Raw genomic sequence first — 24,699 nt, forward strand, 5'->3', positions numbered from 1 at the left:
GTAATAATCAGACAACTAGGTAGTAGGGAGTACAGAACCTACAGCTGAACAAAAGGTGAGTTGTGATACTCAGTGACGGTGTACCTAGGCAGATGAGTAATGGTTTATGTACCTAAATCCTCTTCTCATCCTCATTTCCCATCTCTCCCATACGCATGTAAGCGTTCCTGGATGTACACATCAGTGCGCATACTTAGAACCTCCAATAATTGGTCGATACTGGCGAGCTCTAAGGCACAACACCTCATGTGTAATCACAACCCACATTTTTCTCATCTCGCATCTCACCCTTAAAATGCCTTTTCCCTTAGCTAATAACCAGCCAGGGGATCCAGACGGAAAGCCTAAAATCTCATGTCGTTAAAGCACAGTCTGAGTGTTCGTCTAAACTTGTAGGTGGAAATATTGAAAGCCTTGATTTTTTAGGGCAGCATTCTGCCCTGTGACTCTGCTGAGATGGGCTCCAACGCGTCCCGGAAACCAATTTCGCGGAACTACCAATCATCCCATTGAATGCCTAGCACTGTCCTTGATTGGACGTTCGACTATCCCCTGTCATCCGCCTCAACAACTCATGGACATCGAGGCCTGAGTACTCTATCTACGTACGTACTTACGTACATACGTGGGCAGATTATTACTATATATTGATGGAGATGATCATGATTCTTATATTAGTTGGATTATTTTGATTTACGCTGGTTCTTTTTTTATTCTTTTATTTTCCCCCAACATTGCTGGGATATTCGAACTTGTCCTGACCGGGCTCACGGCTCTTTCTACGGAGAATGGTTCCTAAATTTCTGATTGGTCATAACCGTAAATGGTCCTGCGGAAAGTGCGGAAAAGTATAAAATTGTTTCGGGGAGTCGTGTTGTCTCAGTTGTTTTCATTACTTGTTGGGACGACGTTTCCGGTTTATTGGTCGTTTCAATTCCCTCCTGGAGTAGTTGAGCCTTTATGTATGTATAAAACTCTGGACTTATAATATTACGAGAAATATCTCGCTGAATTTGTTTGTTATGAGGCTATGATCCGATCGCCACAGTCAGTTGATTGGGGGTTTGTATTGTCGAATTGGTAAGGTATGACTCGAGACACTTTGAAGCGGCTGTGTAAAAGTTAGCATTTTAAATAACCCTTAACCTGTGCAATTAAAACAATTTAGGTAACAAATCTTCGACTTACTGCGGATATAACCTTAGAAGTTGATACCCGTTCGATCCTCAAGTTGTAGTTTAATTACCGTCAATGGTAGATCATCCGTATCTATGGCACTGATACATAGATAGATTTCAGCTATTAGCGAGACTTGTACAGCTTAAAACAAATATTAGTGGTAATTTGCGGGCGAGGAATACGTATTTCAGAATTGTGTAGTCCTGATACCTCTACAAACCCTAACCCTATCATGTTGAGGTTTTCAAGTCTGCGTCACTCAGCAACATTCACCACCGTCGATCGCCTTCCGAATTGATAGAACGCAACCAACATTTCAAAAATGGCTACTCCCACAGATCAAACATGCTCAGCAGAGTTCCTGCAAGAGCATGTAGAGCTTGTGGGTTTCTCCCAGATGCATCCATCGGCTTTCACCCTGGCTTGAGCTTCCCCGCAGTAGTAGCTAACATGCAGTCCACCTCCCCCACTGCAGATTTGGTCGCAGATTCGGGAGAACAGCCCAATATACCAATTTGCGTTAGAGAAGGTTGTTTATCTTTAGTACCGGCCCAGCCTTGCCTTTGAATTGTGGTTCTGACGCAAGGTTTGAAAACTGTCAGATCAAGATCAACTCGGTCGAGAAGGGCGCTGTGAAGGCGGGGCTACGGGTCGAGAAGAAGCACTTGAACTCAAAGGGGTTCCTGCACGGAACGGTCAGTACATGTTTGATTGACTGGATGGGGAGTATGGTGATTGCTTCTCATGGGTTGGAGAAGACGGGGTTGAGCACCGATATTCATGCAACGTATATTGCGACGGCCCAGGAGGGAGATATGTTGTTGGTGGTGGGACAGGCATCGAGGGTGGGCAGGAGTTTAGCGTTTTTGACGGTCAATATTTCGAAAGTCTTGCCCAGTGGAGAGACACAGATTGTGGCGACGGGGACGCATACGAAGTACATCAAACAGTAGGGTAGGGTGAGGTATTGATAGAGGATGGAGTTGACTTGGGTAGGGATGAAGCGGGGTTAGGAATAGAGTTTGGATTCATTCTAGAGGTTTGCTCCCGAACGTTTGAGCATTCGTTCCGTTTAGCTGCTTCAGTATAATCAAACAGAAAATCTTTCCTTCATCTCCGCAATGTGGATATCAAATTTCTCGCTCTTAGAAAGTTCCTGACTGTGTAAATTCTACAAATAAACTCAATCTTTAATTTCTTGCATATTTCCATGATAAGTCGTACATGTCATATTGGCTACATGTAGCTTAGTACCATTCTAGGAGATATTTGTTCTCAGAGGGTAGAGACACGGCAGGAGGGCATAAGTACTTCCATCCTCTTCATAGAGTAATTCCAACTCATTTATCTCTGTTTCATAGGTCCCCCCACGTTCCCACCCAAACGCACTTCCCACTTCATTTTGCTTGGTACTACTGGATTCAATCGTAGGGCAGGTACGGTAACAACTCCATCCCGGTTGCTTCAATTTAAGTTTTCAAATGTCTCGTGCTGATCTTCCCTTCTAGAACCCTATCTTCGTTCTGTTTGGGACATGGAATCTACAACAAAGCACCGGCACCCGCTGTAGCGGTTTCCTACGTCTCGCATCTCGCTCGCCCCCCCCCCCCCCGGGGGGCCCTCTTTCCCCATACTCATAACCGGTATTTCTCAGGCTCGCTCCTCCCTAACCTAGGTTTCCAATCTAACCCTGGCCCTAACAACTCCTGTTTCCTCTCTATAGCCGCCGAGATTCATCTCGCGCCCTGATTCCTCTCTGAAGATCATTGAACTCGATTCTCCGTAGGATGATTTAATTGCTCTGTTTTTTTGGCTGAGAGATAGAATTTTACCCTGGAATTGTCTGTGTATTTCTTGATTGTCCAGAAAGGACTTGGACCCCTTGGCGATGCTCCTCGTTGCATATCATCTTGGAAAATTAGATGGATATGGGTATTGGCCACAACTAACGAGATTGGTCTTCAGGCTTGTAAAGATCTGCAGAGTGACAACTTGTGATTGAAGGACAATGTATTACGAAGCTTACTTTACCCCTGCCCGCAAGGCAGGAAGGTCATCGTTGGTTGATGCCGTGAGGCCACGGTGCTGGTGTATGGTCAAGGAAAAAGCAAACACCACTTATCACTCGCTTTGCATTGCCGCGCCACACAACTATGCAGCGTGCGTGTTGGTTGCCTGCTTACAAGCCACTGGCTTTGATCAATTGAGCCAGTGATCATACATATGAACTTGGGGTGGATGGGGGGTTGGCAGGAAAAGGTCTCGATCTGAGGAAGTTATAGATGTGCCTATTAAGGACCAGGGTACCTCTGCTGCTGCGAACCTTTATTTGTCGAAAATGTCTTTGATATCATCGCCTCCACTAAAATTACCGCGCGTGAAATTTGCATATGAGCTGGCACATCAATGCAGGAACATTGTCCACGAGATCGATACAGCACTCTGAATTCGCAAGAATAGGAAAGAAAAGAGCTGGCCTTTACAGGTTTCATGCCAACAAAAAAAATGTCATTTTACTGCAACTAGGACTCGATTTGTTCACAATGTAGCCACGTCCGGCGGAAGTGTGCCAACCACCGGTTTCCCAGCATAACGAATGAGTGACCACTTATGAACCACGATGACGAATAACCGTCGAGGAAGTTGGAGACGATGTGGAGATTTTTCCGGAAACACCCATGCGCTCCACGATCCAGTAGTTCGGTGGTTGACCAAACAATGTTATTCCGAGCCAATCGTTCGTGCGCCATGTCTCATATGCGCGCAATGTATTTCAGATTTCACACTTTTCCTGCTTCAGCCCCCGCAACAGTAAATAACGGGAGGAAAAATAAAGTTCCCAAGACCTTCAATACAGGCATGTGCAGGCATTTACGATGTGTTGAGGTTAACCACTTAGACTGCGAGGTGTGCACCTTGGCTATTTGGAGTAACCCTCCAGACGCCCGGAACACAACCAATGATCTGCAAGTCGAAAACCAGGAAAAGACTATGCTGCCTGAGCTCGAGCGTTTTCTGGCGAGCTTGTGGAACAGTTGTTCATCTTAACCCCTTCTCATCAAGTCTTCTCCTCGAGTCCTTCTCCTCCTTCTTCTTTCTGCTCTTTCCCCTCTTTTGCTACTTCTTTCCCCTCCTTCCGTCATAAACACGGAATGAATAACCCGGTTTAAAACTATGAGACGACTCGATATATTCTTACTTCTCTTCGCAACGTCGGCCTGGGCAGCGGAGCTACTAGTTTTCAACGATTCAACAGGCCTCCCCGAATGCGCCTCCCAATGTTCAACCCTCACTACTGCGGAAGCCGAATGTGCCACAGCTACGGGGTCAGAACAACTAAAATGCTTCTGTGGTATTAGCTCGCTACTTTGGAATCATCAACACTGGGATGGATGCAATGATGCTTGTGCGGATGGTGCGGACAGGGAGAGGATTGATGATTGGATGGAAGAGATGTGCGGAGGTGATGATATTGAAGAGGAGTGGGTGGACAATGGGACCATTACGGACCCGCACTCAATCATAGGCGATATCAGTCCAAGCGATATTGAAATTGACTCTGCGGAGAAAGCTGCTGCTCATGACTCTAGAGTTCGACAATGGTAAGCCCTCGCATCCCCTTCCTCACCTTTCAACTATAAACCTTTTTAACAAAAACAAAAAAGGTGGCGCCGAAACTACCCGTTCTTCATCCTTGCCTTTCTCATGATCACCATTCCGATCCTCTGCTACGGTATAGCGATCCCAATGAGGAGATGGGCCAAACGCCAATTAAACCCTCGACCGGATGATAACATGGAGGATATTACACCCTACAAGTCTATATTTGCCTCAACAGGTTCTAGACATAGTCAGGCGCCCTTTATAACTACAACCATAAACGGAGAACATATAATCACTATCCCTCAGGAGCAAGTTCTAGTTGCAGAACCTCCTCCGAGTACGGCCGATATCGAAGCCAGCGTTCGACAAGACAGCTGGGAAGCAAGAGTGAGGGACCAATTCGAGACGAATAATTCTAAATCTCTGAAGGAAAGATTGATGTTTTGGAAAAAATAAATTTGGGGACCTCGCGGTCAGGGTACTATATTATTTATACATTGGATAACGGAGGAGTTTTTTTTTATTTATTTTTATTTCATTTGAATCTGGTGTTCGTTTTTTCTTTTTCTTGGGTGGGGGTTTCTTATTGCTGTTTTTCTGTTTTTCTCTATCTAATGACTGCCTGCCCTTCGAGTATTTTGCTTCCTTTCTTGCTTGGGCGTACTTGTGTCCTGATAGGACGAGATTGGGGCTTATGATGAACTTGTTTGTCAATCCTTTGTATTTATATTCCTGACATGATTTTAATGACTGTGTTCTTTATTTGACATTTATATTGTCACCCCTTTCTTTACTCTTTTTGCAAGACTATGCTAAGCAATTCCAATTCTTTGTTTTCCGACAATTCTGTCGGACATGTCAGTTATATAGGTAGTTGTCCACGCCGCGTTGCAATGTTCACTGTTAATCTACATGTGTTTCCTATTTCAAGTGCTAGCTAATGACTTAATTACTCCAGTCATTCATCTTAAAAATCCACATCTATCAATAACCTACCGAGGCAATATCTTCTTCACAAACATTAAGCAGAGAAATTGTACTTCATGCACTCTTCCTGAAGATTTGCCTCCCTGCAGTGTCCCTTGCGTCAAGCCGGTACGTACAAATATAGTCACCGTGCAGAAATCATAAATCAAATTAAAGCGATGATTTAAGCTGTTGCTGATGTTGCTAGCCGTTGTACAGCCTTGGCCGGTGGCGGAATCATGAAATTGCACTCGCTTGTGTAATACCGGCACAGCGCACTTAAATCTCCAGAAGTAGTAACCCTATAGTAGTTTATACTCGAGAGAACGATGAATTTATGCATTGATAATATCTATTTAATCAAGAATATACATTCTCGGGAAATCTGAAAGCCTTTATTTAACTATACGGAGCACTCTCTACATGTTGTTTAGACGCTAAAACTTATTCACATAGCTCATAGCCCGCAGTTAACTCAGTCAACTAAGAACACTTTCCGCTCTGTACACAATCTCTGTATGCAGCGGCCAGAAGGACCGCAAATGAATTTCCCTCCGGTGAACCTGTATACACCGGGTTTCTATCACCCCACCACAACGGATTGATAGCGGGTCCTAATATTCCATTGGCATCGACACAAGTGGCGATCGTTGCCCGCCCGGCATCGGCCCATTTGCGATACTTGCTTCCAAAGGTTTTGCTGTCAAGGACGTGCATGCGGTAGGCAACTGCTGTGAGAATTGTGGTACCGGACACTTCGCCGAACCAAGTGGCGTCTGTAAGGTAGTTTCTTAGGAGCCCGTTTTCAGTCTAAATGATGATGTTAGTTTTTGTCATGGGTGGATCAAGAGATGTGTTCATAATAATATACCAAGCCTACAGTCATTACTGCATCTAATATTTCTTTGATCTCCTGCTTCAGCTCTGCAATCTCACTTGTCCACCCTTTCGAGATGGGTGCTTTCATCACCGTGGCCAGCACTCTGGCCATCCCAGCAGCAGCCCACCCATTCCCGGTAGACCACGATCCACTATCGGCAGACTGCGGGCCGATGATGTGAGTCCAGAGTCCATCTGGCTTCACCAAAACTTCCCTGTAGAGCTTGGCCTGGCGAACAGACTCCTTGAGGAGAGTAGCGTTGTTAGTTGCCACGGCGTAGTATGCCATAAATGGAGGAGCCATATAGACAAAATCAGCCCTAGGATTTGTTAGATACGGATATCTTATCGCATAAAGAAGGCAGCTTGAGAAATCACCATAGCTCTGCGACATCTTCCCGGTGGCTTATTGCACCATTGGGCCATCGGGGTGCGATGTTGAGAAGATAGTTGATCTCGCGCGCGGAAGCATCCATATACGCTGGATCTGTCCGCCCAATGAGGACCGCAAACGCACCCAGGGACGCTGAATCACCCACGGCACCTACAGATAGCGCTGATCAGTAATTGCCACTCCGAGCTCTTGTGACAATGGAGGGCTCAAACCATCAGCTGGTATAAGAACCGAGGAGTTGAGATATATGTGCTGTTTCGCATATGCCAGCGCCGACACGTCCGCGGGCGGAATACTAGGGATCGGAAAGGGAGAAGATCCAAACACCGAGATTTCAGGATTCTCGAACTCAAGGAGTGCTTCTGCTGCTGTACCATATTCCCAGGAGTGCGTAGCTAGGGCAACCGCTTGTTCTTTAACTTTCTCGACGTCATATCCATAATCAATAGGCTTTGTGCCGTAAGTAAGGGCGCTAACAGATAGAGCAGAGACGAGGACGAGGGGGAGCGAGGTAACAGAGAACATTGTTGAAGTGAGATATGGGTCGACGGTTAAGGATTGACTCTTCTCTGTCGATGGTAATAATGTGGTAGTTGGGAGGAGGTACTTTATAGGTACTTGCACCTACACGGGAATATGAGACAGGCCTATCCTCTCTTGGCCTGTCCCTGTGAGGAACGGGGGTGATTTAAGCTCCAAGATAGGGGTTATTAATAAGTAGAATATATCAAGCCTATTAGCGCAAAATTACCAATAGTGCGTTGATGATTAGACTGAGTGTAGAGATTTTATCTCAATTGAGCTTATTGGTACGCCGCAGACCCGCAGTAACGGATCTGCATCTGTATCCACAGCAAATTTCAGATATGGGGCGTTGGTTGCCCTTTGGTTTGTGGAGTGGTCCTTGGACATGTTGCATTTAGAACCACAGTATCTATCGGCTGTGCCTTTTGTGCTACTGCCTATACCCTGAGGCGAGGTAGAAAAATCCTTGTTGCACACTTTAAGAGAGCCCTTAGTTTCATCGCTACTTAGTGGTCTATTTTCTTTGTTATTCAATGTTTTGAAACTGATTCTCTTCCTCTTCCTCAAGTGCGTAGGAATCTAGCTGATAGCAATGACCGTGCCAAAAAAGCATAAAGTTCTACAGTGCAGTAATGCAATCAAAAAGATTAGGTGAATGTATTTAGGATGAAGTTGGTAAGAAGCTTCATTAGAGCCTGGATTCCACGTGATAAGCACCTGCTCCGCCACAAGATATTAATCATGTACATATATGTAGGTACATGTAGGTACTCGGGCCCGGCACCGAAAATCGTGGTCCTCCTTGTAATTAAGTGTGAGATGTCTGATGCATTTTTACCAAACTGACTTAGCGAGACTGACAAACTAGGTATCTCGCTGACAGACCTTATCCAATGTGGCAGGATTTGCTGACAGCCGATCTTGTCGACATATGATTCAGCAGTCTTTATGTTGGGATATATTAGTTTAGTCATAGGTGTGATCCATGTGGAGTACAAACCGTCGGCTGTGCAAGGAAATCCCATGCATGTATTTGAATTTAAGATTGCAGACACTATTTATAAGTGTGGAGCACTGTACTCACTATCGATCACTCGGATATGTGGGCAGTATTGTTCAGCACGCTAGTTGAGCGGATAAAAGCAAGCGCAAGGGGCGCAAACAAAGCTTGTTGGGGGTTCAGAAATCACCTTCATGAGATAGATCAATTGGTTAGATAAAGACGTATATTATATTGGGGCTTGCTAGTATTGGAGGGACTGACCCAGGATTGATTCGTTTAAGTTGATCACGACACCAGGCTAGAGATAAGGATTCAACCATTGTAGGTATGATCAGCAAATATGGGGAGAAAAGAAGTGCAATAAGATGGGTTAGAAAGAAACGACACCAACTGCAGCCTGCATGTAACGAGAAGAGAACCTTAATTTATCCCACGCTTTTGCTCATTAACGTACACGTGTGGTTTCGTCATAGTTTTGAAGCGTGTCCAACTCAATTTCAGTAACTCCATCACACTAAGAAATACCCTAGAAAGTCACTGATGCGCCAGTCTAGATTTACTTTGTCTGTTGGATTTAATTAAAAGAAGATCAAATCAATTAAGTAAGGTAGGATGATTGAACTTGGAGTTGAAGCTGACGTTGAGCTAGTGCGGTCTACGAGGTTGCTCTAGGCGAGCAGAGCCAAATGCTTCTGTGTGCTTTTTCCTCGTAAGGATCATGCATACCTTCGATCTAGTCTTGATTGAGCAAAGAAAGTTGATACCTCGAGATACTTGGGCCTACGTGCTGGCAGATAGTTACATATATTTAGACCGATTGTAAAATTAAATTCGATTGAATACCGCGAGGAATTTGGAAGGGAGTGTATGCTAATTTGATATCTTAGATATAAAAATCCAGAAAATATCTACTCACAAGCCCCTATTGGGACCTTACTGGATATATACAGTGACAGATATATGGGGTAAAATTACTACCGCAGTTGGCAATGCCTTACCACTGTGGTAACACTGCCGTATACTTAAAAGACGGTGATAAAGCGGCACATTCTCACAATGCCGTACCGATGCGGTATCGATCAATTTTACCCTCATTAATTCTGATACTGTAATTATGCAGATTTTAGCATGATTACTTAAACTTGAACAGCCTGAGGCAAGCAGGAGTTTGCCTCAAGCATGCCGCCTCATAGACATCTGTGCCTTGAGCTGACTTGAGGTAGAGACCTCGAGGCAAGACCTCGAGCGGGAATGCCTTGCGGACTACACTGACGTCGTCGTTGAGAATCGTCTCCTTATTTGTGGAACAAGATATTCAGAACGCAGCTCATATGAATACCGTTGATACCGGCGTACTAGGTATTCCTCGCATAAAAGAGTGTCTAGCTTCTCATACGTCTGAGACACTAATATCTAGTCTGCAATGATCTAGAGCCATTGTGGATACTATTCTTGATATATAACACAGCCAAATCACACAGTGTCAGCTGATCAGCCTTCTGTATCAAAGTAACCTCTGGATCCAGGGCACTTAAGGAATCAGTTTCACATTTACACTGAGCGAGAATAAAACCAGATTGTATATGCCTATATAATCATAGAAAATCACTTAGCGTTGGCTTCATTAGCCATAAAGGATAGCGGAGCGTTGGTTTCGTACCATAGAATACGCAGCGCCAAATCGTTAAGGATCACTTAGAATAATCATTCTAATACATACCTCCGCAAATTCTACAAAATCATGAGAAAGAACAGGACCCATATTCACTAGCATCTTATATAAGGACCACCGGTGGGAAACATATTTCTCTATTTTGCCGCATGGGCCTTGACTCCGGACCTGTATAAACACCACGCAATAAATCACCCGTTAATTATATAATTATGCATATGCATGGTTTTTTTTTTATCTCAAACTGGAATAGGTTGTACCTATTCGATTGGGATATAGGTGCTGCTGACGTGACATGATATAAGGGGTGAGGAGAAATTCGAGGGATGGACCGGTGAAAATATAAACCTTTCTAGAAAGATACGGGAACGGTATGTGCCTCCCGCGGTCGGGATGAGTAAATAGTCCAATATACTGTGGGTTCTTATATATGCGCATATTATAGCATGGCTTAAGAGTCACTGGATCTCAGTCCCGCGATCTCAGTCCCGCTTAATGCCAGCTGCAGGGAAGTATTTTGCCGTGTCTGCTTTGAGGCGCAAGACCTATGCTAACCCTGACATGGAATGTCTTTCCTAAAGCTACTGATAATCTCAAATATGAGATATCTTTATCTTTATCTTCACAGAAACATAGCAATCGACGTCGCACAAAAGAACCACCATCGGATTATTAGTAGGCCTTGATCAGTAAGTAATGTGCCGTTTTTCTCTGCACCTTGCCTAGAGTACTTACTCTACACTTTAAAGTTGGGCAAGCATCTGACTATCCATGTCAATTTTGAAACGCACTTTCAGGTTACATAAGGTCTCTATCCCAGCCCTACTCCTGCTCCTGTGCCTCTGCGCGAGGAAGAAGTAGGAAGGATGTTGTCACCGAGCAACATCTTGCTCCGGTAAGTCGAATTTTCACAGAAGCCCCCCAGGCTGTGATATAGGCTATTCGGCGCTTCGCTGAGAGCATCTGCTACAGTGCAGTGTGCAGTGAGTGACTAAGGGGGCTCTCAAACGTCAAATTCTGGATCACGCGCAATAGAATTCTATGATTCTTTGGGTCGCCATAGATCACTGCACCACTAACTCGTGAGGAGGGAGCATAAGTGAACTAACAAACTTGCTACCCCACCAAACCGCAGAAACCAACTCCTTCGTTTGACTTCCCCAGTTCGTTTCACAGCCACGCATTCTACGACCCACCGTACAGGTAGTGGGCATCTCAAACTTACTAAATATATCCAAAGTACACCCTATGTTACCTGGCCACTAAACACATAGTATGTCACCGGTTCTCACCTAAAGATTTTACAAGCTATATATCATCTTACGCGGTCCTTGAACCTTTCGTTCAAACCATACAATCTAACAAAGAGATCAGCCAACCATGGCCGAGTATCCACCAGTGAGTGAGACCATTCGCAAAAAGAGATTAACGGCAACCATGAACCATCGACTACCGCCGTTGCGACTCCTCTCCCTAGGTATAGATTAATCCAATTAGAGTCGTTTCATTTATTAAATTTCTTTGGCTAATAAGTATTCCGATTAGATGGTGGAGGGGTCCGTGGCTTCAGCACAATAATGCTTGTCCAAGAGCTGATGCTCAAACTCTTTCACGAACTTTATGGGCGCGCTCCCAGAATAGAAGAGATCCCCAAGCCATGTGACCATTTCGACCTTATTGGAGGGACAGGAACTGGCGGGTATGCTACCACATGTGTTTTCATCTCATATAGCAGAGCGCTGATAATCGGATCAAATAAAGACTTATTGCGATTCTTCTTGGCCGCCTTCGTCTCGATCTCGAGACGTGCAAGAAGGTGTACATCCACGTGACAAAAAAAGTATTCGAAACAGATAAGACGATAGCAGGGCTACCGTATCGGAAGACATTATTTAAAGCTTCAAAGCTAGAAGAGGCGATCAAGGAGGTAATGCGCGAGTATGCTGGGCGTGAGAATGAAGAGAAGGAAGGTTTCCAGAAAGAACAACCGCACATCAATCCTGTGACGAGGTCAAATACGTCCGATTCATATAATAGCTCGCAAGGAAGCAGGAGCAGTTGGAGGTCGGGGTCAGCAGCATGGGGCAATGGAAACATGAACGAACCGTTGTTTGATCCGAGGCCCAAGATCTGCAGGGTGTAAGGATAATCAATCATTCGGGAGGGACTAAGATGGGCTTTTGACTGACAGAAGTTTATCTCAGGTTCTTGACAGCAGTATATAAAGGCTCAGACGACACAACCTCACCTGCGCTCCTCCGGACCTACAACTCCACACATGCAACGGCGCCTTCCTCCGATATAACAATATGGGAAGCCGGTCGCGCAACATGTGCGACCTATCCAGCCTTCAAGTCGATCCAGATCGGGCAAAGTATTTTCCTCGATGAAGGGTCAGGGCGTTACAGCCCTGTAGCACAGGTTCTTGAAGAAGCCCTCGTTCACGAATGGCCTGGGCGAGAGGTGGGTATTCTTGTCTCTATTGGTAGTGGGAAAGCACCAGAAACGGAGTACAAGAAGGAAACATCCTCTATGATAGCAGCCTCACCTCTGGGAAAGTTCATTGAGGCTAAAGAAAAGCACATGGCGAAGGTTCTAGACTGTGAAGAGATTCACAGAGAGCTTTTGGATGGCTTACATAGGACAGGGGTGAAGACGGAGAATTATGTGAGGCTGAACGTTGAGAGCGGAATCACGGATTTTGGGATGAATGAATGGAGCAGGATTGCCGATATTTCGACAAGAACAAGGGCTTATCTAGGCCGGCCGGACATTCAGGTCACAAACCAGTCTGCGGCAGCTAAGTTAGCGGAAATCGCTAGGATCTCCAGCGGGAAGAATGCGGTAAGCTTGGTTGTTTTATCCCCTTTGGAGAGATGTGGAGGGGAGGCTTATTTTTTGGTGCGTTTCACAGATTGATCTTCTCAACCGAGAACTACCAGACTTGCCTCCTAGAACTTCTGATATTCGTGATGAGTTCGACGATGACGAAGTCAGAAAGCACTTTGAACAACTCGACCGAATCGCTGCTAGAATTAGGGTTTAATACAACGATTTCGCTTTCTTTCTCTATTTTCTCTATTTTTATTCTAATTTTCAATTTTGCTTTCATCTGTTTTCGTCAAGCGGGAGTAAGGGTTAGAATTGAAAGGTTTACTTACGGTTTGTATATACTCTAGTCTCTGCTACCTACCAATAGTGCAGTTTGCTTTTGTTCTCCACATGGAGTTAATCAGTCCCCATGATGATCACGGGCACATTTTTTTTTCTTTCTCTTTCTTTTTTTTCCTGATGATTATTCACCGGCCCTCGTACCGAAAGCCCCGCTGCACGGGCAGGGGTTGCGGGTTTCTTGGCCTGCCTATTTCTCAATATCAAATCAATTTTCATGGGTCACTCAGAAGCTGTACCAGGTCCTGTAAAATATTGCCCAGAACGAGAAATACGAGAATAATCGGTAGTGGGTAAGGCTCCCGCGTTTGGGGCTGCGGGGTGGAAATTTCGCCTTCCGGTACTCTGGATCGATGGGAGGGTTTCAACTTTCTAGAGTCAGTTCTCTGTCAATTGTTAATCCCGGTTAGTTACTACTACTAGTATTTCCAACCCCAATCTGGCTAGAAGACGGTAGGAAACTAATAATAATCGGACACCTTCCCGAGGATCCCCGTGCTCCTATCTTACCAAAAAGCCATAAAGATATCAATGCGCGTTTAGCAAGAGCACTTAAGTGACCTAACGAGTTTACAGGGCTCTCGCTAGCTAGTCTAGCTGCATCCTTAAATCTCTTCTATAAAACTACCATAATATGGGGGTTCACCCTCGTAATCCCCCAGAATATTCCAACCTCCGTATTCTAGGCACTTAGCACCTAGCTATCCAGCCAGTACCTACGCAGTATCATACGTAGGAATTTGGAATACAATCATGGCGTCGAGCTCAACCTCCACCGCTACCTCAACCCCGTTCGCCCTCGAACTCCTCCCGCACCCTCCCTCCCCCGCAGCCAAGTCGCCGCTCGCCTCAATCACTACCCGCCAATCGACAAGCCGCAGCCACGATGAGGAGAACTCGCCTGTGGGCGACCAGCCACCGGAGGGCGCAATGGTCTTTGAGAGGCCGAATGTCTCGGAGGTGAAGGGACGGCTGATTGCTGCGAACTTTGCAGTCTTTTTGGCAGGGCTGAGTGATGCGAGTACAGGTGCGCTGATCCCGTATTTGCAGGATGCGTATGATGTGGGGTTGCTGTTTGTGGCGCTGATGTGAGTTGATCATTGACCCCCCCCCCCCCCCCGCGGCTGATGTTGAGTACGAGTGTTACTGGATTGAAGACGCGTTGGTATATGCAGCAATTGCTGTTTACCAGGCTGCCTTCAATCCAGGCGTATGTATAGATTTTAATGAGCATAAGTACTAATTAGAGTTGTAACAGATATCTAACCAACTTCGCCGGCTGGCTGGTGGCCGCATTTACTAATGTGCATCTCACCGCGCGGATTGGCATGGGCGGAGCATTCGTCTTTGGCGCATTCATGCAAATGGCCGCCTACTGCATCATGTTCTGGGTACCCAACCCTCTATCCAACCCTCACTCCAACCCTCCCTCCCCACTCCCGAATCCATAACTAACAAACGTCCAGAAACCCCCCTACCCTGTCTTCGTCTGCTCCTTCTTTTTCTGCGGCCTCGGTCTCGCCTACCAAGACGCACAAGCCAACGTCTTTGTCGCAAATGTCAACAACGCCCACCGCTGGCTCGGCCTCCTGCACTCCCTCTACGGCGCCGGTGCCCTCATTTCACCGCTGATTGCGACGCTTATTGCGTCCAAGACGCCGTACTGGCACTATTTCTATGTTGTTGCGCTTGGCTTCTCCGCCCTAAACCTGGGATTGTTGAGCTGGAACTTCAGGAAGGACCTGAAGGGGACTGCGGCGGCAAGGGATAGTGCGGGTAAGGACCTTAAGAGCGCGCTGAAGGAGCGCAGTGTCATAATCTTGAGTCTGTTCTTCTTCTTGTATGTCGGTGCAGAGGTCACCGCAGGAGGTACGTATCATTTCCCTCGATATTTGAACCCCGCCCGCACTAACACACCCCACAGGCTGGGTCGTCGAATTCCTGATCCGTGTCCGCGGCGGCAAAGCCAGCGAAGTCGGCTACGTCGCCTCCGGCTTCTGGGGCGGCCTGACCGTTGGCCGCCTGGTGCTCGCCGACATCACGCACCGGCTCGGCGAGCGGCGCATGGTGATGTTCTACGTTCTTCTCAGCGTTGTCGTGCAGCTCATCTTCTGGTTCGTGCCCAGCCTTGTCACGAGCGCTGTAATGATCAGTTTGCTGGGCTTCCTGCTGGGCCCGCTGTTCCCCACGGGGATCTCGGTGCTGACGAAGCTGCTGCCGAGAGAGCTGCATACGGCGGCTGTGGGCTTCTCCGCGACGATGGGGCAGGCCGGGTCGGCGGCGTTTCCGTTTATGACGGGCGCAATTGCGGCGAAGAGCGGTGTCGGCGTGCTGCAGCCGGTGTTGGTGGGGTTGTTGGCTGGGATGGCGGGGTTGTGGGTGTTACTGCCGAGGACGAGGAGGCCGACGGCGTAGGTTTTTGGGGGCTTGGTGGGCTTGGGGGTTTCGGTTGGGTTATTTTGGGTTTCATTAGAAAAATACATATATCATTGACCCTATACATTGTAGGTATACTTGGGTATAATCGTGACCTGTGTGATGCAAGGGGGATATACATATATCAGGAAGTGCCCTCGCTCTTTGCTATTTACCCATGCTGCTCTATATACCATTATCTCTCTTAAATTCTACCCGCTCATAGTGGTTTTAGGCAGTGGATGCCAATTATGCCACCGCCGTAATCTTGTTCTAATAAACACTCAAGGCGGGCAGAGATCAGTAAACCTAACCCTAAGCACATATTCAATTAAACCATTTAGCAGTGGATACGTGTAATATTGTTTGTTAATATGTATGGCGATCGGTATCTATAAAAGGTGGAGATCAATTAACCGTAACCTTCCATATCTCTTCATATGCACTCTCTATCTGATTGCTTGGTCTCGTTCCGGCCATTGAAACACACACTCGAGCTCCGCTTCGGTACGGCATCATTTCACGGCACTCACGATAAGCTTGTTGGCCGTGAGCTTTGATAGAGGGCCCCACCAAGTATCCCAGCTGATACAGTCTGCTGCCTATGATTTGATATACTTAGACCACGACGAGACTGCAGTGACGACAGTAAATGGGGTCTGTTCAGCAGACCACGGTCCACAATACGACTTCACTCGCTCTCGAGGCGAGTCAGGCATCCTTGTATATGCTCGGGCAGCTCCGAATCGGAGATTTCTTTTTAACGTATCGTTCTTTATGGGCCATCGACCCAATAGACCGGGTTGTGTGCCTTTACGATGCGTTTTTTACTCCAGCATTGTATGTAGCCCCATCCAGATCCGACCCAGCCCAGAATTGATGACCATTCCCCGTCAACAATCGTGCAGGACGAGCAGGCCAATCAGAGATTACCACGGACCCCCCTCTCAACACCACGAAAATCATCCCTCGAGGGTTTTCAGCCAATCGGCGGGCGCCTAGAAACACGGTCAAACAAATACCACACGAGTCCCTGGCAAACAGCACGGAGCAGAACAGAGCAGCATGGCTTCAGAGCAGACATCGACGGGGAAGCTGTATGCGGCCCTCATATCCAGGCTGGAAAACGATAAGGCGCAGCTGGAGAGGGAGAGGGACTTTCTGAAGAAGGAGCTGGCAATCCAGACGTACCGGAACCGCAAGCTGGAAAAAGAGATAGAGGAGCTGAAGAAACGGGACCGGAAACAAACTGTGTCAGCGCGGCTACCAAAACCACGAACCACAAATGTGAGGAGGCCGCCTATAGAGCTGGCGGACAGTGATTCGGACTGTTCAGAGAGCACCACTGCTACGACCGACACCGAACTAGAACGAACACCGGCCCCCTCTCCAAAGCGGTCGCCTGAAATGAGACCAGTAACAACGCCACAGAATGTCATGCCGTTGTGGATGGCTCTTGCCGAAGAAACGATACCCGAACGAGCAGGTTCAAGCCACGAGATACCCGCACCCCAGCCTCCCCGATTCGAGAAAGATGATGGCAATGAGTATGATAATGATATCATCACAAACTTTACTTCCAATTGGGATCGTTGGAATAGCATAGCAGAGGTTCCTGAGCCCTTATATATGAGGGGGAAGTTGGTGGAGCTGTCTGGAGGGATACAAACAACCTTTACGATCGACCGCATGTTCAAGGTCAGGTTGATCAGAGCAGATGATCCAAAACATGATATATCTCGGCTTAAATTCTCTTTCAAATATGGGTGTAGACTTGAATGTGTGTGTGGCTTGTGTATGAGAAGTACGGATTCAGTAAACAAGAGGCTTAAGATCGTGGATGATGAGTTGCATTTAGACGGGGAAACTGAAGGGGATTGCGACACGTCTGCAGGGTTGAAAATCGAAGCGGATAAAGATCTTGAGAAGAAATAACGCTCATATGACGAGACAGGATAAAGGTGTGGCTGGCTGCCTGGTGCATTTTGATCATGTACTCGTAGATTTTTCTTCTCTGTTGATCTTGGTTATGGGGGGGGGGGGGGGGTTGGATATTCAGGTGCGTTTGTAAGAACAGAAAAAAGAATGGGGTACCAGTTCTGCCCCCATGGATGGGTGCGGTGAATAATCATGGGCTGTTTTGAGCCTACTGCATCGAGAGTGAGCTCAACCGGACCAAAATAAAGCGGCCGATCACAGACCAGATTTCTAGACTGGCCGTGATAAAATATCCAAGGACAAAAAAGCCAATGCCTTCACAACTCCGATGTCACAATAGTTGACCAAGTAGATTCAAGCAGGCGCCGCCTGGAGTCCATGTCCATAAATCCTTGCGGGACATGGAGTATATGATCACCTTATAACCCCAGAGTGGTAGACTGTCTACTTAGTTAGTCTTGGCGCGAGTGATATCTGGTGCCTAGAGCGTGGTGCAGTCGATCCCCGTGCGTTTCGCGTAGGTTGGGATAGAGGGCCCTGGGGTAGCTCGGCGGGGGCTGAAACGAGGGAGGTAGGGTAGTTAGTCTGTTTGTCGGGCGGGGTGGTGAGAAGAGCGGGGAAGGTAGGTACTTCTAGCTAGCCAGAGAACTGAAGCTTCTGGAGATGATTCAAGCCGTCGCCGATAGTGTCCTGTCCTTTGTGTATGCGTAGCCATAGAGCATAGAAGCACATTGTAGGACTGTATATTACTAACTAGAGACGCTGCGGGGGCGTCGGTGCTGTTCCTAGCGGGTAGTAAGTCGGTTAGTAGGTACGTATCGTGCGTTCTGATAGGAGATAGAGAGTAAAGGGTAAAACACCCACCACGCGGTACCTTTACGTTTGTGTGTAAAGAATAGAGTCTTAACACTGCGCTTGAGTGTGGCCCAGACGTTAGGTTGTGGAGGGCGGGGTTTCCGTACTAGGTTTATACTCCCGAGGTAAAGAGACTCGGCTTCTGCGAAAATACCAAGTGACATGGCCCTCTTGTAACTACTCCGAGCAGCTGTGGAGCTGGTAACAGCATCAGACGAAAAGAGCGGTCTCTGGGGACTGCACCTGTCGATATCAGTGTATCTGCTTGGTAGTTTCGAGCATGCCTCGCGACGAATTTAGTGTGCAATATATATCTTGATAGAACATTTAAAGGAAATGTTCTCTTCAATTGCAATGCAATGAGGATGATTCGGGGGTGCTGAATTCAAAATCCGAGAATTACTGACCCAGTACAATTGCAACGGCCTAAGCTTAACCTTGTTTAGGACAGAACCGTTTTCCAGTTCTTAAAGGTTCAATTGGAGATAAAGATCAAGGAGATAAGAAGAATCTTGCTCTGGGAGATAGGAGTGTGCAAATTAAGGTTTGTTGATGATGTTGCTCTACCGTGCAAGTGCCAAGCTGTTTTAGAAATTAAGGTTTATCCATCGATTCTATCTGTCGCTACTTATTGCGGTCATTCAACCCCCACTAACTCGAACTGATAATCTGTAATAACCCCTTGCTCTATGCTCTAAGGCTTCTATGAGATTGTAATAAACGTTGGATATAGTCTAAGAATAACTATAAGATAAGGGTTGATATTAGCGTGTGGATATTTTAGAATCTTGGCTTTATTTGTGGTCTTATATTAGTCCTTTACTGGGAGCCTTCTTAAGAGACAGAGATTGAAATTTTAAATTACTCTGATATCAAGTGCGTTGAGCTGCAACAAGATTATTAACGTGACTAAGAAGGTAAGGAGATCTGCAGTGCCACTCACCCTGCATGAACCCTTCCCGCCCTTGGTAGAAATAGGGCCTCGCTGTCAGGTTAGACTCCCCTAAGCTCGCACCACCTCCCAACACCGCCAGCACCGTCATTACAGACTCCAATCCATTGAAAGTCCTTCTCCTTCACCAGAGTCCTAGAGAGCAATTGTTAGCTCGGGTGTAACATAAGATGCCTAAAATAATTGTAGTAGGCGCAGGTGCGTATTCATTCCTTGAGCTATAGCTATCTCACTGAGGTGACACGTCCTAACATCGTATCATATAGGATGGTTTGGCTTGATCGCGGCAAAAACATATCTCCACATCCATCCCAATGATTCCCTCCTCATCCTAGAGTCTGCCTCCCAGCTGGGCGGAACATGGTCCCGTGAACGTATCTATCGCGGGATGATAACCCACAACGGCATTGGAGCCCTGGAGATCAGTGACTGTCCGCTTGAGAATGGGACACCAACCGCTGAAAGCTACATTATCGGGCCTGATGTAACCAATTACCTATATCACCTGGCTACCAAGTACTCGCTCCATGAGAGGATACAGTGTGATTCACCGGTCGATTCTATCGATAGAGACCCTTTAACAAAAGAATGGATTTTGAACATTGTCCGCGCAGATGGCAGTAAGGCTGAGCAGCGGTGCGAGAAGCTGATTATGGCGACTGGATTGACATCGAAGCCATTTACTCCGACTGACATTCCAGTGAATAGCCCCAGAATGCCAATGATTCACTGCACTGATCTTGGAAAGGCTCAAGACTTCTTGGAGAGCGTTGTAGTCAACCACGTTACTATCTATGGTGGCTCCAAGTCCGCATTCGACGCCGCATATATGTGTGCAGCTGCTGGAAAGAAAGTGGACTGGATTATACGTACCACAGGTCAAGGTGTAGGTTCAATGTTCACTGCAAAGTCCTTGGGACAAACCTCAGCTTTGCTGGCGCCGAAAAGATTCTTCAATGCATTGAGCCCATGTGTCTACAATCGCAATACCCTAGTTTCCCGTTTCCTTCATGGGACAAGTTTTGGACGTGCACTCATCAGAACATACTGGCGCACATTCACAAAAATCCTGTATAAAAAACAGGGTCTCAACACCTCGGAGAATGGGCGTAAACTCAAACCTTCTCTTGGAGAACTCGGCCCATTCTGGTCCGGTAGTACTCCGACAGGTGTGCTCAGCCAGGTCGATTTCTGGGATTATGTGCACCCCGCAAACGCGCCCATTACCGTTCACCGTGCTGAAATCGACTCTATCAATGGAGGGACCGTTAAGTTGAGTGATGGCGTGGAAATAAGACCAGATGCGCACGTCTGGGCCACTGGGTGGATTCGTAACTCATCCCCTCTTGCGAGGGACACAACCCTGGGTTTATATACCGGCGTGCCTCTGCCGTTACCTCGGATTCCGAGTTCTTCCAAGGAGCATTGGGACAAGCTTGAAGGATCAGCGGATAGTCTCATTCTTTCCACCTTCCCGATTCTTGGTTCTCCACCGCCTTACAACCGACTTCAGCGGACCCACAGTCCTTATAGATTGTATCGTCTTATTGCACCTCCAGAGATGGCATGTCGTAATGACCATACTTTGATCCACGTTGGGATGGTACACACCAGTGCCACAGGGATGATGGCGGAGCTACAGGCACTTTGGGGCGTTGCCTATTTGGATGGAAAGCTGGATCTCGCTGAGAGGAAGGAGGAAATGGATATGGAGTGTGCTCAAGCAAATATGTGGGCAAGGAGGAGATACATGAACTTAGGGGAAAAGTGTGCAAACTTGACATTTGAGTTCTTGCCGGCAAGTTGCACTTTCCCCAAATTCTTGAAAAAATGTTTCTAACGGGTTAAAAATAGTATTTTGATACACTCCTCGGAGATTTGGGGCTCAATTCTGAACGTAAGGGCGGTGGGTGGAGAGAATGGTTCTCAACTTATACTCCTGCAGATTATAAGGGTGTTTTGGAAGAATACATGGAGAACCATGAGGGCATGGGTGTCAAGGATAAGAGCATTTAGGAGTGTAATGGCTCGGTCGAATAGTTTTGACGGCTTTGTTTGGTATACGATGGATACAACTTTAACTGTTATTTTTATCATGTCTACTAGGAGTTTAGAGTGCATGCAGAATATCTACGTTCCTGTTCTGAATTGAAATAAAGCAAAGTTTGAAACATTATATAATGTTGAGTGATTACTCATGATCCACAAGTCATCCTGTGTAGGTTTAAGCATACCGTGGTTTCTTATGATTTGTGTCCCGCCTTACTTAAGGACTTATTCTCTCACAACTACAACCATCAGTCCCACCAGTCCCACAACCCTTCCACCAACGACCATACCCCGCTTAGAGGTAGTCCAGTTAGACGATAGACAACCTGATCTCCGTGGTGGATGATACACGGATTCACCTATAACCCCCCCCCCCCCCCAAATCTCATCATCCTACCACTCCACTACTTTTTAGACGATTTACTACGTGCTGCTACAGGAAGTCTGCTGAGATTCAGAAGCTAGCTAAACAGAGGTATTCAGAAGCCTGAGAGACTGGGAACTAGGCTAGCTGCCGAGACCGAGCCCCAAGAGGGAGGGGTGTAGACCGCCTCCAATGGCCCTACAAGAGTCAATGCTACAGTCTTGCCTCCGCATCTAGATGGCAGTAGCTATACCAGATAGATGGCTACTAAAGCGCTAACCCGCACATGAGATGTCTATAGGGTCCAAAAGAAGGTCTAATCTCAGAGATATGGGGGTGCATGAGCTCGAGGGCTGCAGTGGGAGCTTGGGCAGATGTGCAGCTGGTACATTCCATCCGCGCAAAAACCACCCATCAGGGAGATCCGGGATCCTCAAAAAGGCAGCTGGGGACATTGGTAGCATAGCCTGCTCAGGCAAGTGGCTTGTCAATTATCACCAGGGACGCCTGCCTGTCGATGCGATATGAGAATGCACACTGAAATCGAGTGACCTCGCATGACGCATCGTTCACAGACCATCACTCGTTGTGAGAAGATGCCCGGAGGGGATCTCCTGATCTTGTGTTTTTGGAGGTTCCTATGGCTGTTTATATCACCTCGTCACCATGAGGTGAAGACGGGGTCAAGGGCAAGGGCAATTCTACATTGCTCAAGCTATTTACCGCCAAAGAATAGAGTCGATCTGTTACCCTCTACTTACTTTGGCCCTATCAGCGTCGGGATAGGATATCTCGAGACTGGTCTTGGTATCCGTAAAGCTCCCTACCTCTGAGACCGCGTCAGTTATACTTGCGCTATAATTGAGCACCACGATGAACCATACCAACAACCAGGAATTAGAACAGACCTAAACACTGAGAAGTGATATCTAGTCTAAGGCTATATCCTTTCCGTTACTCATTACTACTACTAACTGTTTGTCAGGCCGTACTTGACTAAAAAAGCAGCAACTAGTCCCAAGAACGAGCTGCCTAGCTGGGTCTTCACACACCGCGCACAGATAACGATCTAGCTTCTCTTTTGCAGTATTTGGTATTCTCCACTACAAGCACCTTCTATTAAACTCACATCATAAAACGTCCCTCTAGCCCCAGGAGATTTCTATTTATTCCCCAATTTCTCCATTACACCATTAACCCACGACATAAAAAACAACGGAAGAATTCAAGCCACTACCCTCATTATGGTCATTCTCCTCCAAGACTCGCCCTCCCTGCCTAATTGTATGATGCCGATCGCATAGCTGGAAGTGGAAGCAGGTGCATGAACAGGCACAGGAAGTTGAGACACTGTACCAGCACGTGGATGGTGGCGGGTAGATATATGCATCAACACGAGTCGAAAAGAAAGAAAAAAAAGAAAACTGACAAACTCGCAGAGCCGTCTCGGAATCGGAATCGTGAATATGGTACATGAACCTCATTACCGCATGATCATCATAATCATCATCATCACTGCCATCACTCGTATAATTATCTCTTCCACCCAAACCGCATCATATCCTATGATCCGTCCATCACACCCAATCATCCGTTCCAATGTCATTGTTGTATTCCATCATCCGTCATCCTACCACCCGTATCCTACCACTGCGCCCAGGCCCACGACCCCCACAACCACCGCGCCCAGAACGCCCCCGTCTCTCCCGCCTTCGCTGGATGTGAGTGTGCCTACACACATGGTCCGGAACGGGCAGCAGGCAGGGCGCTGGTTCTCGTCAAAAACACAGACCTGGTCGAGGGTGCAGCAGGCGTCGGGGCGCCCGATGACGGCGCAATCGTGGTACCGCGCCGGGCACGACACCGTCGTGTTTGTTTCGTTTCCTGTGGTGGTGGTGCTTGTAGATGTTGCCGAGGTCGCGGTTCCAGTTGCGGTCCCAGTTGCGGTTCCAGTTGCACTTACGGTTGTGGTTGTGGCAGGCACTGTGGGCACGAAGCTTTGTGCGTTCGTGAGGGAGAGGAGCAGCAGCAGGACGGAGAGAAGAAGTGCGTTTTGAAGCATGGTGGTGATTGGCGCTGGTGAAGTGTCGTGTAGATCGTGATATCACTAGCTTGCTTGCGTGCTGGCTGGCTGGCTGGCTGGCTGACGGAGGCAAGTGGGTAGGTGGTATGTACAACGTATGTAATGTACTGTGTGTACGCAGTGGGTATTATTATGATATGATGATGTGCACGAGCTTTAGGGGGGAGGGGGAGGGGGGGGGTTGGGGTTATGGTTTATGGTTATTATGGAAAAGGTCCTTCCCTCGCCCATGCGCGTCAACAAACAGAACCTGATTGCCCCTGTGCAGCTGTGTGCTATGCCCTTTATATCGGCACCCCTAACCCATTGCCAATAAATTCAGGGCCCTGTTCTGTGCATGTGTGCTTTTTCATGCAGCAGCGATTAGTGTGCGTTATCCTTCCTCCTCTTGCTGCAGGTTGTTGTTGCATGTGTGGATACTGTCGGGGGGAAGAACAAGGCTAGTCTGGCTTCTTCCATGTGCACTGCTAGGTACAGTCTCTTCCCGCCCGCTGCATCTGCTGCCTGCCCCTCCCGCCTGGGATCTGTCTTTCTGTGAAGTTCTATCTATTCGTCTCCTTGTCGTACTCGTCGCTGTCTGTGCCTGTCTCTATCTGTCTGTCTGTCTGTCTCTGTCTCTGCCTCTTCCACACTCTCTTATTCTTCCCCTGC

General features: G+C 47.2%; 10 protein-coding genes across 10 annotated transcripts; 8 read left to right on the forward strand and 2 right to left on the reverse strand.

The window, feature by feature from the left end:
- Positions 1-1,501: 1,501 nt before the first annotated feature.
- LAJ45_10609 (uncharacterized protein) lies at positions 1,502-2,040 on the forward strand (the record flags this gene model as incomplete). Its single annotated transcript, XM_046120129.1, has 4 exons — positions 1,502-1,561; positions 1,655-1,708; positions 1,782-1,966; positions 2,016-2,040. 4 exons carry the CDS (start codon positions 1,502-1,504, stop codon positions 2,038-2,040), a joined length of 324 nt encoding a protein of 107 aa, XP_045966633.1.
- Positions 2,041-4,353: 2,313 nt separating this feature from the next.
- On the forward strand, positions 4,354-5,238 carry LAJ45_10610 (uncharacterized protein; the record flags this gene model as incomplete). Its single annotated transcript, XM_046120130.1, has 2 exons — positions 4,354-4,781; positions 4,845-5,238. 2 exons carry the CDS (start codon positions 4,354-4,356, stop codon positions 5,236-5,238), a joined length of 822 nt encoding a protein of 273 aa, XP_045966634.1.
- A 993-nt stretch (positions 5,239-6,231) lies between these two features.
- Positions 6,232-7,546, reverse strand: LAJ45_10611 (uncharacterized protein; the record flags this gene model as incomplete). The annotated part of the gene is made up of 4 exons (XM_046120131.1): positions 6,232-6,558; positions 6,620-6,947; positions 7,006-7,171; positions 7,234-7,546. 4 exons carry the CDS (start codon positions 7,544-7,546, stop codon positions 6,232-6,234), a joined length of 1,134 nt encoding a protein of 377 aa, XP_045966635.1.
- Positions 7,547-10,433: 2,887 nt separating this feature from the next.
- On the forward strand, positions 10,434-11,428 carry LAJ45_10612 (uncharacterized protein; the record flags this gene model as incomplete). Its single annotated transcript, XM_046120132.1, has 5 exons — positions 10,434-10,446; positions 10,578-10,592; positions 10,667-10,789; positions 11,019-11,116; positions 11,357-11,428. The coding sequence occupies 5 exons, from the start codon at positions 10,434-10,436 to the stop codon at positions 11,426-11,428; spliced, it is 321 nt and encodes a 106-aa protein (XP_045966636.1).
- A 173-nt stretch (positions 11,429-11,601) lies between these two features.
- Positions 11,602-13,267, forward strand: LAJ45_10613 (uncharacterized protein; the record flags this gene model as incomplete). Its single annotated transcript, XM_046120133.1, has 5 exons — positions 11,602-11,698; positions 11,767-11,920; positions 11,983-12,360; positions 12,426-13,065; positions 13,136-13,267. The coding sequence occupies 5 exons, from the start codon at positions 11,602-11,604 to the stop codon at positions 13,265-13,267; spliced, it is 1,401 nt and encodes a 466-aa protein (XP_045966637.1).
- An 878-nt stretch (positions 13,268-14,145) lies between these two features.
- Positions 14,146-15,807, forward strand: LAJ45_10615 (uncharacterized protein; the record flags this gene model as incomplete). Its single annotated transcript, XM_046120134.1, has 4 exons — positions 14,146-14,480; positions 14,651-14,783; positions 14,859-15,261; positions 15,317-15,807. The coding sequence occupies 4 exons, from the start codon at positions 14,146-14,148 to the stop codon at positions 15,805-15,807; spliced, it is 1,362 nt and encodes a 453-aa protein (XP_045966638.1).
- Positions 15,808-16,459: 652 nt separating this feature from the next.
- On the forward strand, positions 16,460-16,809 carry LAJ45_10616 (uncharacterized protein; the record flags this gene model as incomplete). Its single annotated transcript, XM_046120135.1, has 2 exons — positions 16,460-16,647; positions 16,716-16,809. The coding sequence occupies 2 exons, from the start codon at positions 16,460-16,462 to the stop codon at positions 16,807-16,809; spliced, it is 282 nt and encodes a 93-aa protein (XP_045966639.1).
- A 63-nt stretch (positions 16,810-16,872) lies between these two features.
- Positions 16,873-17,742, forward strand: LAJ45_10617 (uncharacterized protein; the record flags this gene model as incomplete). The annotated part of the gene is made up of 1 exon (XM_046120136.1): positions 16,873-17,742. The coding sequence occupies one exon, from the start codon at positions 16,873-16,875 to the stop codon at positions 17,740-17,742; it is 870 nt and encodes a 289-aa protein (XP_045966640.1).
- Positions 17,743-19,722: 1,980 nt separating this feature from the next.
- Positions 19,723-21,568, forward strand: LAJ45_10618 (uncharacterized protein; the record flags this gene model as incomplete). The annotated part of the gene is made up of 3 exons (XM_046120137.1): positions 19,723-19,750; positions 19,819-21,350; positions 21,407-21,568. The coding sequence occupies 3 exons, from the start codon at positions 19,723-19,725 to the stop codon at positions 21,566-21,568; spliced, it is 1,722 nt and encodes a 573-aa protein (XP_045966641.1).
- A 2,027-nt stretch (positions 21,569-23,595) lies between these two features.
- On the reverse strand, positions 23,596-24,027 carry LAJ45_10619 (uncharacterized protein; the record flags this gene model as incomplete). The annotated part of the gene is made up of 1 exon (XM_046120138.1): positions 23,596-24,027. The coding sequence occupies one exon, from the start codon at positions 24,025-24,027 to the stop codon at positions 23,596-23,598; it is 432 nt and encodes a 143-aa protein (XP_045966642.1).
- Positions 24,028-24,699: the final 672 nt, after the last annotated feature.

Source organism: Morchella importuna (assembly GCF_003444635.1).
Source record: "Morchella importuna strain M04M26 chromosome Unknown Morimp01GS048, whole genome shotgun sequence".
Classification (NCBI taxonomy): Eukaryota; Fungi; Ascomycota; class Pezizomycetes; order Pezizales; family Morchellaceae; genus Morchella; species Morchella importuna.